Below are 18,297 nucleotides of genomic sequence, written 5' to 3' on the forward strand. Positions count from 1 at the left end.
CGCTGGGTCAATTTACATGTCATCAGCAAGACTGCCCAAGTAAATTTTACAGTGAAATTTCCTTTCAATTCGCGTCAGCGTAGCGTGGACATTGTGAAAACAGGGTTGTAGTGTACCGCAATTCAGTAAGCAACCGCCACTGGCGTCAAACTCGTGATTAAAACTTAACTGTTACGTTAGCCAACAATGGCACCGCTTAATTAAAGCTTCAGATTAGACTGAACCGAACTATTCGTATGCACCCTGTTAAAACTTCCCTTTAGAAAGTGCTTAACACGGAGTGCCAAACTTTGAGTATACCTGACAGTTCTTACAACAAAGCGAGCATTTTGTTAACTTTAACTGATGGAACTAAACTTCTGTGACAATTAATTAGTAACCCTACCCTCCTTGTCATAACTAACGTAATCGATATTTATAGCGATATTTAGTTATTAACGTATCGGGAATTAGTGAAATAAGATCTACAACCCTGCGGTCGTTAGTTGAAAGGGCGCATGTGACATTTTTTTTTAAAATTGCCATGTAGACTGCCTTGATCAGTTCTCGGTCAAATCATCATATCAGTGCAATTAAAATTTTTTCAAACAAAAAAGAAGAAAGTTACCAAAAAAAGCAAAAAAATACTAAGAAAGTATCATTCAACTAAGATGACGTATAATAACGTCTTGACAATCTATTTTTATAAAATATTATAAAATCGAAGAAGTATTTATTTTTAACCAACTTCAAAAAAAGGAGGAGGTTCTCCATTCTACTGTATTTTATGTATGTTACACGATAACAATTTGAGAACCGATTTTGATGATTCTTTTTGTTCGAAAGAGGTTACCTCAGTAGTGGTCCCATTTTAATTTCAAGAAAACATTCCACTTCTAAGGGTGGCAAATTAGGGGATGAATCCGATTTTGCCCACTTTCTGGTAATAGATTACAATAAAACTTGGCAAATAGATGTAATTCCCCGCACTTTTAAGGTCGGTTTCATTTGTATTCTATACTAAGATTATATTGAATATCATGATGCTTTTACTACCAGAACATTCATATATTTTTTGTGAAAATTCTCCACTATTTTATTATTATTGATACAAAGACATAACAATAGTTCCTTCAATCCGGCTGTACTCGAATCAGTGTGTGTTGCCTCACCATGGCTACCGCTCGTACTAACGTAGCTACAGACGAGTCAGCAGACCTTACATTTGATTTAATTGGGTAGCCACGGTTAGACGAGAAGAAATTTTCTTTGTTTGTTCGATGTTTGTGTCAGTAATAATAACTCGAAGAAAGTTACACGAATAACTTATCCTCATCCATAATATTCATCAAGGTACAATAAATTATATACTCTGCCCCGATACTCACTGTGAGGCAGTTATTTATACTGTGTCTTGCATCGTCATTCAAATCTATCCCTATCTAGTGTACCTTGCAGTATTCTCATACAAATATATAAAGCGTTAGTGGAGAGTGTTGTTGCTTATGGCTTAACAAGCTATGGTCGTACTTTTAAAACATATTTAGAACAAATTTATAAACTACAAATAAGGGTTTTAAAATTAATTGTACCATTTAAAATTAAAGAACAATATCGAAGTAATGAAGAGGGTCTATTTAACTATTGCGGTGTATTGAATGTGCAAAATAAAACTAAATTTTTACTCCTAACAGATAACTTCTTTAAATTTATTAATCAGAAAGTTGATCACTCCAAGGTTACTAGACAAATCACTTCACAGATGATATCAATAACATCAGCAAATAACTTTTATGGAGAAAGGACTACCAAATTTATTGTACCTAGATTAATCAACACTTTACCTTTTGAATTAAAAAAAAGCATAACACAGGTAAATCTAAAACATTTAATTAAAAATCATTTTAAAACAAAAATTTAGTCATTTAGATAGTAAATTTGTATGGTAAGTTGGAGCACGCTGTATGAGTACGGGCTTGGTCAGTATCAAGCGAGTCCAGGAACGGGTTTTTGTGTTGCGAATGGCGATATTAGTTGTTTTGTTTTCTTTTGCTACCGACAAAAAAAAAATGATAGGAGACGATAACATACATAATATCAGTGTTGTGTAAATTTTATACTCGTGCTTAAAATAAGTTATTTTGTATTATTAATAAGAGGATTGTGCAGCACCCAGACAAACCAATATAGGTTTAGGGGTGTAAAGAAACCATTGTATGTAATATTTTTAAAGTTTATAGAAATAAATAAAAAAAAAAAATAAAAAAATCCAATCGCTTTTAGTAGACGACGATGTTACCCTGTCTGTGATACTAAAAGATTCCGTACTGCCCTTACTAACGGACAATTAACAGCGCCAAGTGCTAGATTATATAATAAAATTAATAAATCCCTACACATATGTATACGCATTAAACAAGTATGAAGTTTGATATAAACTAAGAAAATGGTTACAGAAGATATCCTATGAGAAGACGGAAGAACTTCTATTTAGACTAAAATGAATTAATTATTATTTATTATTAATAATTATTTCTACCAATGCCTTTAAGTGCTCTCTACTCCGCTATTTTTCACTCTTACACACACACTCTCACACACACACACACACACACACATACACGTATGCTGCTCACTTTTTTATTACTACAAATGCACATATTACTGCAAATGTACATTTCATTCCCTACCTACACGTCACGGCACTACACTACCTTAGTTTTAGCTACAATCAAAGATTGGTTATTTAATTTTACCATAACGGAGAATCTTCATAATACTATTTATACATGTCTCGTATCTAGAATAGGTTATGATGGTTTAATTCTTGTTTGCTCGTACAACCAATTTGTAATTTGTAAATTACTCTAGTAAGTGCCTGCTGTATGTTTCATTTGAATAAAATAGTTATTATTATTATTATTAACTGTATGCAGGACTCTGGATTTTGGATTTTCAGAAACTAAAATTCGTAAAGGTATTGTATAATTTTACGTGACTTTACAAACAATGACAAAAATCGCATGGCATAAAATGCTAAGTTGAAGAAAGCGATTAGTTAAGCTAGAGAAAGTAACGACTTAAATATTTTCACATAGTGGACGAGTTACAAAAGTGACCAGTTCACAAAAGTCACATAATTCGTCTTATCATAGGTAGCATAAGTTGAATTGTAATTATATGTGTAAAATATATATGTGTCGTTCGTAAATTGAAACAAAATATTTGAGTGCCTTTCTAGTAATGCAATAGGTAGATACTTAATAAATATATGTAATATTTTGTACGGAAATACATAAAACTCCATAACCTCAATCAGGCAGTCCTATTACATGTACGAATGATGAAAAGGGCTACCAATACATATATTGCAAAACTCATTCAGATCTCTTTGAAAAGAAATTCAATTACAAGCCCCCTCTAACCTTTTTATGGAATGCTTACAATGTTATAGAAAAAGCAAGACTTTTCGATTCCATATTTTTTATGCGTAGGTACAGATAATACCCTTTCGCACCCTTGTCTCATCCTTTTCACTACCAAATATTTGAAGGAAGGCATGTAGTGTGAATGGAATGCAGAGTTTTTCAGTATACAAATAAACGAATGGGCTTCTAAATGAATTTTGTACTTACCCTTTCCGCTCTCTGAATCCATTAAACTGTTACAAGTATATTCTTGTTTGGAGTGCCTACATCTAGAGTTTAGTACTTTTTTTACTGGTCTATTTCTGTTTTAATTGGTATCCTAAGGCCGTTTTCTGGTTTGTCGGTGCGGTAGTGGCCCGAATCAGTATGCCCGGTCCGAAACGATACTGTAACACCTTCATCTACGTACGTGTCGGTATATTCTCGGTACAAAATTCTACAGCACCGCTTGTGACATCGTCGCGAGACAATGTAAAGACGTTTTGGCGTGTAATTTTTATTTCTGAATACTCCGTTCGTTTTTAATTGCACAAAACTGGATATTTTTCAATATCCAGTATCAAATTAACATGGATGTCCGCCATCATGTTTATTTAATTGCGTATTGGGCAGTCGGGCCGTACGCGTAAATATCGTGTGGCGCCTGGCCGGGTATACCGAGACGCGGTAACCCGAAACCATCTCCTCCCGCTCCTTTCCAAGACGCGCCAACCAGGAAGCGCACATTGAAATATGGCGCTCGATATGCTTTCGGTACGGCGTGTATCGACCGTACCGATACCGCAACGCTAACCACACCGACAAGTCCGAAACGGCCTAATGCCCACGGGCCGCGTCACGAGCTCGCGCCAAAGCGCCGTGGGAAAAGTGCCTCACGTGGTGGGGCTCATATTGTATGGACCTATGGCGCGAGCCCTCTCGTACAAATCGGTGCAGCACGGCGTGGCACTTGATATCACGGGCTGTGCGAAGCCATCTTAACCACCTTCAAAAAAATTCGAATCTAAAACCTAACCTGTACTTATATTTATCTAGAACGTAAATTATACAAAAGTTCTGTTTTTGTTTCGCGTGTGATTGAGAAAATCATCATCAACCCATTTGTGCGTCCCACTGCTGTGCACGGGGCTCCTCTCACGCGAGGGTTTAGGCTGTAGTCCGCCACGCTGGCCTAACGCTACTTGGAGACTTCACACGTTTCCGAGGGTTGTGAACCTTCTTCGGCGTGCACGTTACATCACGATGTTTTCCTTCACCAAAAAGCTCAAGGTAAATTTCAAATAAATTTCATTCAAAATTTCCGAACCTACGGCCTCTGCTTGAGAGGCGGTAGATAAAACCACTAAACTACCACGGATTGACAAAATGTCAGTATATATACTTTTCAAAACAGTTTTTTGTCTTCTCTGAAACTCATAAGTGACATAAATGGACCTTCAGCGCTCGACATGCAACGAGTGAGCAAAGCACAGACCACAGTTTATTCCACGGAGCAAAGGTAGTAAGTAGCGTTTGCGATATCATTTCTCTATGATATCAAGTGACGGGAGGAACAATTCGTGCGCCTGGCGGTAAGCGGTGCGCCTGGCAGTAAGCGACACACCTGCCCATAACAGTTGTAGTGCCGCTCAGAGCTTTAATCGCAAAGATCTGAGAAGTATAGCCACTTCGCCCGTCACCATGAAACATAAGCTGACAAGTCGCATGTACCTGTAATTTCACCAACACCCTTTTTAAACGGTAGCCAAGCAGTAGGTAATGGGCACATTACCTAATGCTTTGCTACAGAAATAGGTAAGATGGCAGTATTTCCCTGGACGAAACTCTTTCACGAGGAGCTCTACTGCTATTAATGTCTTGAAAACCCATTTATTAGGATAGCGAAAGGTAATCACCATACAGCCTCCACCATGCACAGCCTCTTCATATATAAAGTTTTGTATTTTTCCTTTATTTTGATGGAAAAAGCAACAAACGCCTGTTGAATTTATTTTTTATTAAGATTTTTGACTTGAAAACAAGACATGTCTTCGTTTAATTATCGGGATCCTCAATGAATCTCTTTTGAAATTTGGTTTAAAATAACGAATATAGTTCTAACTTTCTTCATCATCAAGAAATCATCATTATTTCTTTCTTCATATTTGCTTCATAATATACATATAATAAAAATAATCTTCGTAAAGAATGTACTTGTAACTTCAAAAACTCGCCATTTTTCTCTGTTGAGTTGTTTAAGTAGAAATAATGCGTTTTGTTACGTTCAAAACAAACTGACACTAATGTGATAAGAATTTTGTGGACAATACCTACACATATTTTTAGTGACATTGTGTGCGGATAGACATTATAGACGCAACTTTATTTTGAAATCGAGAAAATGTTGAAGTGTATTAGAACAAGTTCTTAGTAGTCACTCAAGTAAATAGCAACATAAGTTCCGATGTCTTACGTATATTTAGAACTAACTTCCTTATTCGGCAATTCCCTTTATTCTAAGGGCATCTGTCTTGTTTCCGGACCCTTTAACACCCTCGTCCGGCCTTGTCGCTATTGGTTGTCAATGTCTTCATACTTTGTTGTGAACTTCCATCTCCCTGAATATTTATTGCTGCATTTGTTAAAAGTCTTTGTGACTGTACTTCATTTATTTGTTTTCCTTGAAAAACTGAAATTGTTATCAACTTCATGCAGTCGTGGTCTCGGCTGTATGAAGTTGATTACGACTTCACACATTAACTGCAAACATAAGCAATCAATCTGTTAGCAGCGTTAAGTTCGTCGATCACTTTAGTTCTGTGACGCACGACTTTATTAGGGATTCGGTTGGAGGACTTATGGGCTCTTTATTTGTGAACAAATTCCCTAACTCGAAAATTCCCCAGAGCATTTGCAGAAAGCGCATAATCTCCCTAACTCTAGTACACCTTTCTTAACATTTTGATCAGAGGATTTATGCAAGATAGCTAACCATTACAGTCATTTGATCAACCAATACCACAGTAAAGAATGACTTTAGCTTAACAAAGCATTCACTGACCGAGCTTTGAGTAGCACACGGTCAACCAATAATCGCTTATAAACCGTACTGCCACTAATATGAAATGTATGTAAGCAACATTTTACGGTCAAAATGCTTTGCCCAAGATTAAAGGTACGTTTTCTAAGTACGAAATATCTGAATTTGACATGTTCCAAGAACGGCTTGTAAAAAAGATTTTACATTTTTATCAAGGCACAACAAAACGGTCCTCCCCTATTCGAGCTAGCGCTTATACTTCAAAAAACCACTGAAATAAATATTTGAAAAAAAATGCTCCACACAATAGTTCACAATCAATAACACTTTTGTCTGGGGTAGAAAACATGTTTTTTTTTTTCAACTTGATGATTTTTTTTCTACTTTTCATAATGATTACCATTTGAAAATGTTGGTCGGTAGAACTAATCGAGTTCATAGGTTTTCGCGATTGTTACACATCGGAAATAAAACTATTTTTCCGGGTTTGTTTGGAAAAACAAAACATAAGCGACGAAATACGCTAAAATAGTTTCACTTCCTACGGTAGAACCAACTTGAAAAGTAGTTCTTCTACCTCCTCGCCGTCTTCAGTGGTTTTGCTAATTGACTAAGCTGTGATATCCACAAACTCCACTATATTAATATTCCCAGTTAATATTGTAATGCACATTATCAATATGAAGGTACAAATCAAAACTAATAAATGAATAAAACATTACATTGAAGTGGCCGTAAAATATTAATCTTGTGAACACAAATATGCTGTCGCAAATAAATAGTGTATTACTGAACCATTGAGTGCCCTATGCGAAAGGTCGATATAAAAAAAAACTGATTTTTCCTTGAGCCTCTTGAAAAGGTTCGGGCTCGAGAAGCTGAGTTGCTCGGGGCCAACTCTTAAAAATCCCGTTACAAACATGTTTGGTATTTATTATTTTTTTGGCATCTTTGAACAACTCATATCGAAAATAAAGATTGTCATGACTTAAATTTTCTCGTTTAAAACACGAGTGCCAATACATGGTATCCATAGGAAATTAAACTGTTTATTTTGGATCTAAATCTGACTGACAGTCAGCCATGACAATTGGACTAAAGGCCCGAAGCGATAATTTGTTTGAAAACAAGTACCTATACGCATTTTACAATTTAAAAAAAATTAACACTAATATATATTTCTTCATGTAGTTGCCATTTTGACCTGTTTACAAATAAATTTACTATGTCATAAATAACGTACTCTTAGAGTACAATGATTGCTTTTCTTACCAAATCAATTACCAGAACACTTAAATATCGAGTTCTTGGGTCGTCTCAGCCAGACATGATCATAGGCCCTATAAAGAATCCAAAACCTTAGTAGGTTTGAAAAACAATCACGTGATTGAGATCTGAAAAAAATAGTTTCATTTCCTAGGACACTTAAAAATAGGGTTAGTAATCACAAATATTTTTTTTTGTATTCATTAATATGTATTCGGTTCCAGTGCTCATGAAAAGGTATCATTATATCCAGGGTGGATATAATGATACTCAGGATGGTGTGCTGATGAGTATCGCTGCCACTAATTTTGCGCATCAGGGTACCCGCTTTTTTTAACCGGCACTTCGAAAAAGGAGGAAGTCCTCAATTTCTTTTTTTTGTCTTATTTTTTGTGTGTATGTTACGCGATTACTTCGACATTTATTAAACGAATTTGATGATCATTTTTTTGTTGGAAAGGGGGTCCCTCATTAGTAGTCCCATTCATATTTGAAGAAAATATTCCACCTCTAAGAATGGCAAATGAGGGGATGATTCCAGTTTATTGAATTTTACTCACTTTTCGTTAACCGATTTCAATAAAACTTGGCACACAGATGTAATTTCAATAAAATTAAAACAGACAAAACGGATAAGCAAATTTTTCAAAAAAGTAAAAATGTTACAATTATCGCATAATACATATTCCGTTATATACACGTATTCCGTTGAAAGATGTCTACATTAACAATAAACCTACTTCAGACAACAGTATGTTTAACAATTGTCTAAAGTACTTATGTGCATAGACCCGAAACAAATTACATGACCCATATATTACTGTCTCCACACAAATCTATTCTCGTATACATCTCCATAAATACATTGGGTACCTGCCCCACCTCTATTCGTCCCTTCGATATATTACATATTATTAAATTGGAGAGTAGAGCTACTTGTGTCTATGTCACCAGTAGAATAGGTAATACGATACCAAGAGACAAAGATATAGAGATAGAGAGGAGAGAGAGATTCTTTTATGATACCAACTGATAGAATGAACAAGTCGTGCGCCTGGTGGTAAGCGACACGATTGTCCATAAGAGATGTAGTGCCACTTTCCACTGCCACTGCGTCCGTCACCTTGAGTCATGAGTTGACAAGTCCCATGAGCTTTAATTTCACCAGCACCCTTACCCTTCAAAACCGAAATGCAGTATTGCGTACATAACTTCTTGGCGTCAGAAAAAGATAAGACGGTAAGTACTTGCCTAGACGAACTTTTCAGAAACAGCTCTACTGCTACTAAATATAATATAACTTTTAAATTACGAGGTGTGCGTTTCTTTGCAACGGAATAATATTGTATTAATAATATTGAAAAAAAGACAGATTGCGTCCTTGAGGACGTTTCCTCCACGCGGACCTTACAGTTTAATGACGCTAGTTAACACGTTCTAACTAGACGTTTTAATTAAATTTCTCTCTACACTGTTACAATTTAGCGCTCTTCATGTTATAAAAAGTAATGTTAATAAGATCCGACCTCGGGTTTTACGCGCGCTGTAAATCAGGCCTCTTTTCATTTTGGCAGAGGTGTCTGTTCATTTCTTTTCTACCCCGTGAGGAATTAACGCTGTCTATGGGTAATTGTAAGCTTCCCCCGAGGCGTGAAAATTGCGAGACATTTTAAACATTTGACTATAGCGCTTTTGCAGCCGTTTCTCGCAATATTGAAAAATGACTAAGATTTATTATGTGGCTTACCGTCTGAGTTGCCGGACGATGGACGGTAACTTTGATTTTAATTAGTGTGATAATGTGTATATGTACAGTCGATTCTCTAAGATACCTGACTTCGTAACCGTCTACATCGTGTGAATATGTTTAACAAATTTAACCGTTAACTTGTGAATCACAAAATTAATTTTGGTATAACTTCCTTATTGCATCATTGGTGAATGACGATTTAAGAAACTTTTTAAGCCAATTTAATCTATAATTACATTACATAAATACAAATTTCAACCAAAAAGCTGTAATTTCTTTACCCTTTTTTGTTGAATATGTAAGGATCAAGTACTAACGCATCAACTGTACTAAGCAATTAGTATTTATCTCTTTGTTTGCTGAATTAATTTTAGTGCAAAGAACAAAGCCATTACGTGTAATATATCTGATGATTTCCTTTATTTATTGTTCGATTGGATTTTACACGTACATATGCGTGACGTATAAATTTCTATAGGAAATCGAGGCAAAAGTAGATTTCATCACGCGAAAATGCTACGAGCTCACCTAATTACGCTCCTCTATAAATTTCAATGAGCTCTCTCAGAGCCGAATTTAACGACCTCTTCAATCTTCGACAACGCCTAACTCGAGGTCACAACTCAATTTTATAGGAGCAATCGCTTATCGGAACCCCTTAGTAATAGAACGTTCTTATATCCGAACTTATACTACTGTATTAGTAGCCACAGAATTTGGTACTATTTTAATACTCTCCGAACATTAAAGCGAAAGTCAAGGAAATGAAACTGAAAAAGCGTTAAAAATGAGATATTTTGTCACAATTTAATAACATGATTAAATCTATTAAAATTAAATTTCTCTAATTCACATTACGGTAATGACAAAAAAAATGCTGAAAGTTAACATTACAACTAACTATAGAATACAATACTAACCTAGAACGTTCTTCAACTAGCTTGTACAATAATCTGAGCTAGTACCTACAAGCTTTGATAAAGTAGAGACGGCAAAGCAATCATCACGCTTTGTATGAGGACACACCAACCTATGTATCAGTTTATTTCGTCAAACTACGGCATATAATGTGCCAAAATCCAAACTCTCTCCATACAAGTCTGAGCCTCTGTTACATGGCAGCCAGCTCCTTCTTAACCTGTGAAAAGTAATCCGTAGTGGCTTCAGCGAGATCTCGATCATTCAGAGTCGGATCTATATCAGTAGCGGATGCCTTAGGAGATCCTTCTTCAGCTTGTCGCATCTTTAACTTGATCTCTCGGAGTTTAGCTTCTAAAATGCGCTCACGTTTGCTCTCACGCTCAAATATCTGTGAACATTTAACCCATCGTTACTAAAATAAAGAAAAAACTAATCAGTATTTGTCTTTGGTAAGGCTAACCTAATCAAAATCAAGGTAGATAGTTCATAGTACGATTAAGGATCTCTTTGGAATAATTTCTAAATATAAATAGTATAATTAATTATATTTATATAATTAGTTTTTAATGCCTAGCTATTCATTTATAGTAGATACATAAAGATGTGTCTAAAAGAGTAAAATACTGACCGCAGTAAGCATACCCTTGTCGTTCTTTTCTGACTGTGCAAGCGTGAGGCTCAATTCTACCAGAAAAATATTTCCTTTACGACTTCCCACAGTCACAATCGAGCCCTGAATGACACATAAAATCAATGAAATGTTAGAATTTCGCAACCAAAATCTAACAAAAACATAAAGCGAGACCTGATCGTGGAAGCTTTGCCGAAGTAACGGATCGGGAAGTTGCATAGTGAGTACAGGTTCATGTTGGCGCCGCAGCAAATCCCAAGCGGAAATACGGCCGTCTATACCGCACATTAACATGAGACTAAGACGCGTTGGGCTCCAGTTGCCGGCCGTGTAGCTGTAGCGTAGTGGTGGAGACCATAAAATCGCCGATTCACGACACTCCTCGCTCCACACTCGCACTGTCCAGTCGCCCACCGTAAGAAAGTTCTTTAGGAAGCCTGGGTTTCGCTCTAGTGACCAAACTGGACCCAAATGAGCATCGATCTACAAGTAGCAGTCTTCGTCTTAAAGGTCATTATTATCTACCGCCATTAATTATTATTCACTAAAACACCGCAAACATTTAAATACAGGTTGAAACGGTACCTTCTCTGTTAAACGTACTGATGATAAAAAAACAACTTCAGCGAAACAATGACACAAAACCACAGCCAATAGGATATTACAGGTGAAATTACAGGCACATGGAACTTGTCAACTTATGTCTCTCACCCCTCAGATCCTTGCGATTGAAAGCTCTGAGTGGCGTTGCAATTGTTATGGACAGGCGTGTACCTTATCATCAGCGACGCGACTTTTTCGTCCCGTCACTTGATATTTTTTAAAAATATTTGTATGGGGGATTTGAAGTTTCAACAAGATATTTCTTACTTTAAACAAATGACTTAAAGGTGAAGTTAGTACAGTTAGGTGATTGTTGTTGTGTTTGTCTGTGCATGGACACTTTTTCATTTTCATGAAATCTTTGTAGTTTATTGTTCTTTCCAATATATTAGATATGGAAATAAAACTTTTTAATGTAAGATGTCCATATTAACGTATCGAAATTGGAACGCGGTCTCAGGACTAACCTTTTAAGTACACCTTGATTTGACATTGATTCAGGTTGATTTTCGTCAAATGTATATATGTATATTTTGGACACTCTGAACAAACATATAAAGCTGCCCATTTAGATATTTCACCGTTCACATTACTTTGATATTGACCAACGACCCACCTTAAAGGGTAATTTTTCCATTGGGGTTTTTCCTTTGCGATTGCCGCCAATTACTCTGCCATTCTCACAACCGACCATAAAGCGCGTGGGTATTGTAGCCTCATATTCGAGACAAGAAACGCCACTAGCTGTTACCATGCTTTGCGAGTCAAAACTTGACGTGACGAAGTCCATGATCATTTCGTCAGTAGGCTCTTCTAATTGCCTTAGGTCCCACCACTTGCACACACCGTCTGGTCCTGAAGAAAAAAACTCCACACCAGACTTTGAGTTAATGAACCTTACATTGCGCACAAAGTCCCGGTGTGCTACATGCGGTGCGCTGACGTGAGTAGGCGCACCCGCTATGCGTTTATCCCACGAACCTACTTGGCCACTAAGAAATCCACCTATGAGGAGATTAGGATCACGGGGACTGTACTGCAAGTCGAACAATGTTGTATGAGGATGCAAAATCGCTTCTGGACTATTGGCATTCTCTACATCCCATAAAGCAGCAGTGATAGTACTGCGTGGTGTCCGATAAAAATCTGAAAAATCTACATAGGAGACGGCAAAATGATAACTTGACTCTGCTTGCCACGATATTGAGCTGACCGGTCGGTGGTCGTGATCACGATATACGTTAACTGTGCGCATGCCAATGCGCTCCACGTCCGGCTGCTCTTTCATCTCTTTGTAGTACGATTGATACATGTCAATTGCATTATTTTGATACACGTAATGTTCCATGCCCTGTTAATCATACTAAACTAACGTTATTGCTATCGCTATAAACTAATTTCAGAGTGTAAAAGGACAAAAAAATTACATTCGTCAAAGCCATAACACAATGAATATAGCCATCATCTTTTTCAACTTTACGACGGTAGCGCTGTGTGGCTTCTGGGTCTAATATGTTGACGTCTTTAGGCCATCCACCCTCCGAATGATTCGCACCAGATTGTGTGTATTTCGCTCTGAAATAAAGAAGAATCCATAAAATAAACTTTTAAGAAGATACCGCTGAAAGAGAAATGGTTTACACAATGATTTACACCTTCTAGTGTTGACGTAGTGCTCAGAAAAATCTGATGTATTTTGTATCAGCTCGTGAACTGGGTTGCGCAGGATGTAACGTTTGTGCTCCGTGACATCAGTAGCTATGGAGTCGCACATATCAGGACCTTGCTCGCAAAACAGAGGCTGACGGCCAAAATCGCAGCGCCTCTTCGTGTATTGATATGTGATATCCATTTTATAGGGTTAATTATTTATAATAATAAATAAATTGGATTTTATAAGAGTTAAAAAGTATCATTTAAAAATGTATTCAAAATAGTGTATTTTTTATGAAATATTATTGCATATTATTATTATTTCCTTTCAGGCGGCCACTAAGCTTGTACCAGTGTCAGTTTTATAAGATTCATAAATAAACAATGATATTATACTTGTAATAAATATTCTCTTGAGAAATAATTTAATCAGTGTCACTTATCAAACATCTGTCACGGTTCTCTGCAGAAAATTTTAATTTTTAAAATACACGCCTGTTTCAATTGAAATTAGAAATAAGAATTAGAAAAATTAGCCTTCTAAATGAAAAAAGTAAGCCTCGCTAGAAAACTTATAAGACGAAAAACAATAAATAGATATTCTAATAAGAACTTTCCGTAAAGGAAAAGACAAAGGTTTGAAACCACACAGCCAAGTCTTGGTTCAAATTAAAAAAGTCAAATGTGTCAAAAAATCAAAGGACATAATTGGTTGCCAATTAAGGAAATAATAATAATAATATGATCAAATAAAATGGAAATTGAAAGACACAGGAATAAACGGATACAGAAGATACTATATTATATATCTACCATATAAGTACGTTGAGGTACCAGCACGAGAGAATACAATAACAATTAAAAGCAATAATAATTTAATTTTAATATGTCGGAACAGTTTCCTATGTTTAAATTGGGCACACTAATCGCTCGTCAAATCAGCTCGCCCATTGCTACCCGCATCAAGGTATCTAATCCATATTTGTTTCTTATCACGAAAGACAAAAAGGTCTAAAATCTATTGTGTTAGAGTAAAATATTTTAAAATATTAGGTACTACGAGCCACACTTGATTATAAGTACAGGTACACACAGAAATAACTTGTTCGTTTGCAATATCTGATAGGAATACGCGAAGAACCATCCTGTATTCAGTCAAAACGTGTGCGGACGACTAGCCTGGTATTACCGATACGGAGAAATTCACTGTCGTATGATGGCACTGCGGCTGGCTGGCAACTCGAACTTTGCCTCCAGACATCAAATAGTTGTACCTCGTGTCTCTCCTGCTGAAGCCCACGACCTTGGCGCTGACTTGCTAGGTAATCCCAAGCATTTTAATATAAAATAATGAATTAGTACATGGCGAAATCCAGAGAAAACAATCGTCTATTAAATTAGAATTTTATACTACAGGTTTTATACAACAAAGTAAAATCTATAGGTAAATTCTTACTAGTTAACGACAGGCTATCTCACCAGCCAATTGCCATATTCGATTGATTAATTTGTATTTGTATATAAAATTTCATACAACATTTATCCCAACAGGGGAACTGATAGTTTTCATGCTGGGAGCGACAATTTTGATATTTGAATACAACAGGCAAGCAAATATCAAAGCGAAAAAGGTTGGTATAGCATCTTTTAAGCCATCAGAGGGTTTACTACAAAATTGGAAACAACTATCATCGTACTTAAATTTTTCACAATTTATACTACGAAACGCTTCCGATTGAATGTCAACCCGAACTTCGACCGAAAATCATAATTTGACACATGTCATGTATTTGCGGAAACCTTAGACCACCACCAATTGTTTGAAAGGCCCTTGAACATAGAAATTATATAACCTCAACGAAGCTCGAGTTACCACTCGGTATCATTAGAGTTTGAACTGTCTAAATATATCACGACTCCTGTTAATTGAGACGCGTCTTCAACAAGAAATACGGGAAGATGAAGTATAGAGGCGACGTCAAAGGAATCGAAGTCTCTTGAGACTGCTTACCGATGGTAAATGCGTAAGCGACTACTGACGTACGGCAAACCATTTCGAAAATCTTTTTGAGGAGAGTGAAGATTGTTTTAATATCTCTTCTAAAATATTCTAGGGCTGTTCACCAGCGAGATCAAAAGCCCTAGAAAGTTTTGAGGTAAGTTATTTCTCCCACAGTGTGATAATTTCCATTAAAAGGAAGTACATATATTAACTTAGCAAGTAAATCTTAGATTGGGATCTAAACCTAACATAGTTTCAACACAAATAGGATACATAGGAAGGATAGGACAAATAGGAAGTTGAGTGGAGATTAAAATAATTTCTCTTACCTCTACTTTTGTTGATAAGATAGCTGTTTTGAAATCAGGAACAATATTATTGAATTGTTAATTAATTACGTTTTAAATAATAATAACAATATTCTATCTTTTTCAAAAAAAACATTTTTACATCATCATGTAGCTCTGATTTCCAAATTAGTATGATACTGTATCTTGGAAGTCAGATTCTTCCTGATAAGACGCAGTTAGCAAAGAAACAATAATACTAAAAACAAAAATAAAATAATTAAAAGAAAGTAACAATGATTAGCTCGTTCTGGTGGAGTGAATTCTGATTCGTGCACTCGCATGCTTATGTACATGTGTTATGTTCGAAATTGCTGAAATCTATGTTTGCTATAGTGACAGCCTTTACTGTTTATGTAATCTATTGGTGAAAGTGGTAAATCGCGTTTCCTGAATTATTCGTAGAATAGACTCAGTATCTTTGTGATTACAGTTATTTGAAAGATTATCTTTTACAGCTACTTTACAATTGTATCTGTTTTTAGGATACATTTCCATGTGTTCGTTAAGGCGATTGTACTTAGATGTAGGGACCGACAAAAGTTAAAAACGTGAGGCTAAGCTCGTTCGAATTTTAATTAATTTAAAGACTCTGAAGATCTCTTCGATCGTTCCATCTCAAAAATCTTAACGAAGTTTATGCAGGATCAAAATGTAGTTTTTTATGTTAAAACATTATACAATTTAAGATAAATAATTGTCGTGCAGTTAACAAATTCGACTCTGCAAAAAGACGTCCTGTGGGGTACTGATAATAAAGTCTTCTCTTAACCTTGAGTACAAGCCTTTGTGCTCTTTCCAGTTCAATAAATCTTGTTTTACATGCACCACCTCAGACTGGATAACAGTAAGTAATTATTGACTGACAAATTGTATTAAGAAGATTTGGTGATACAATGTCTCTGATTTTTCGCATTCGTGGACTTGAATTTTTTGTTTGTTTGGGCACTTTTTAGCATTGCAAATGTCATAAATTTCGATTTGGTAGTGTTCATAGAAAAAAGATAGATTTTGGGATCAGAGAATTTTTCTACGTAATCCATTTACGGCATTCAAACACACACGTCTGAATTAGCAGATCCTACCATTTTTTGGTTTGTGCTGGCCTAGTTCATTATAAATTATTCATTTAAAACAGTTTATTTATTCTTTATTTACTTTGTTGAACCTACTTAAATCCTTTATTCCCATGGAGATTGATATATTTTTGACGCCACTTATCCTGTAAATGATTATTAAAGAGGGATCTCATTAGCCAGCAGAAAACTTTGATACACCATCTATTATTTGAGGTTTCGTAGAAAGAAAAAAATTCATGCGCAAATTGCGATCTTCGGTCCGATGTCTTATTCGGAGCGTTTCGTAGAAAGAGCCATCGAAAACAAAACCTTTTCGTAATAATAAAATTATACCGAACATTCCACAGACTAGGGCGAGAAAGGAAAAATGGAGGGCGCTGAAAAATACCCTTGAAGAACTAAAAATAGAGGCACAACGACAGAATAAACAGTTGGAGTCGGCAAAAGAGCGTCTGCATATTTTGCGAAACCAGAATGAGAAGTAACTGAATTAATAGAAGCGTCTTTCCTTGAGGTATCCTTCTGATGGTGACGTTTTCAGTTATAAAACTAGGTTACCCGCATCGTAGGATAATAGCATTTTCCTTTCAAATTTGTTTGAATCTTCTTTATCTTCTTTTTCCTCTATAATTTTTTATGCCGTCGGCTTCTTTGTATTTTTTCTAAAAATTTACTGTTTTATATGACTTACAAAAAAGAATTCCACCTAACTGCAAGCTGGTGCTGCGCGTCACAACGTCCAATTATTTTCTATAAATTTCTAGGGCACCACGATTACGTAACAGGGGAAAAAAGAGCTGTATTGTATAGTTTTGTTACTCAGAGATGTAAAGTGTTAATCTGCTAAATTTCATTACAATTTGTCTGTTAGTTTCTGCGTGATATGGGGATAAACACAAAAGAAAAAATCTGCTGTTCTATACCAGTTGTTGGTCGCCAAAAACGTTATCATGTAACACGTTATTTTAAAATATGTAATATAAATGTAAAATCAAGATTGTGCAACTAGAAGAGAGCGTACCTAGCACAACCGAGCGGGTGAGACTTGACTGGACCTTCCAAGTATCGCGCGAAACCGATGAACTTAATAAAGATCTAAACTCCTTACAAGTACAGCCGACTGACAATAAGTACCTCGGCACAGAGTCCAATTTCACTTCTGATGTCAGAAGCTATGCGTTGTCAACATCAATAAACAACAACATCATCAATTCAGACGTACGAATTTAGGCCATAGTCCCTCCCCCTACAGGTTCAATCAAGCTAATAATTAAATTTTTTTTTTTGTGATTTCTAGAGGTCACCCTGTATACATGTATTATGTAATGTAATGTATCACTTGCAATATACCTAGATTGTTTGCAGAATGACGGTCGAGACAACGAATTTAGGTAGAGACAACTAACCTGAAACCTACCCATTTCATCAACATGCATCAATACCCTCATATACGATCATCGGTTCAGAATACACTTGACCTAACCATTCTTTATGAATGATTTCTAAATGTGAACAAAATACTGTAAGTATTGTGAGAAGTGATTACAAAACTATTTTGTGAAAACATATTAGTAAAGTTTATTTGTGTACTACGATCTTTCTAAAGTCTTTTTCTTTGC

The 18,297-nt window shown here is 35.9% G+C and overlaps 3 protein-coding genes across 10 annotated transcripts in view; 2 read left to right on the plus strand and 1 right to left on the minus strand.

Annotated features, from left to right (window-relative positions):
* LOC113231666 (poly(rC)-binding protein 3) overlaps positions 1–18,297 on the plus strand; it is a 321,596-nt gene that overhangs the window by 254,605 nt on the left and 48,694 nt on the right. The window lies entirely within an intron of this gene.
* LOC113231665 (dynein intermediate chain 3, ciliary-like) lies at positions 10,375–13,454 on the minus strand. Its single transcript, XM_026466105.1, has 6 exons — positions 13,253–13,454; positions 13,025–13,172; positions 12,214–12,948; positions 11,169–11,477; positions 10,992–11,096; positions 10,375–10,751 (listed from the first exon to the last, which is right to left on the minus strand). Exons 1-6 carry the CDS (start codon positions 13,447–13,449, stop codon positions 10,554–10,556), a joined length of 1,692 nt encoding a protein of 563 aa, XP_026321890.1. The 5' UTR covers positions 13,450–13,454; the 3' UTR covers positions 10,375–10,553.
* LOC113232034 (putative OPA3-like protein CG13603) lies at positions 14,137–18,213 on the plus strand. Its single transcript, XM_026466659.1, has 5 exons — positions 14,137–14,217; positions 14,377–14,572; positions 14,802–14,881; positions 17,026–17,192; positions 18,044–18,213. The coding sequence occupies exons 1-4, from the start codon at positions 14,137–14,139 to the stop codon at positions 17,161–17,163; spliced, it is 495 nt and encodes a 164-aa protein (XP_026322444.1). The 3' UTR covers positions 17,164–17,192; positions 18,044–18,213.

Source organism: Hyposmocoma kahamanoa, unplaced genomic scaffold (assembly GCF_003589595.1).
Source record: "Hyposmocoma kahamanoa isolate Upper Pololo Valley unplaced genomic scaffold, ASM358959v1 66, whole genome shotgun sequence".
Lineage (NCBI taxonomy): Eukaryota > Metazoa > Arthropoda > Insecta > Lepidoptera > Cosmopterigidae > Hyposmocoma > Hyposmocoma kahamanoa.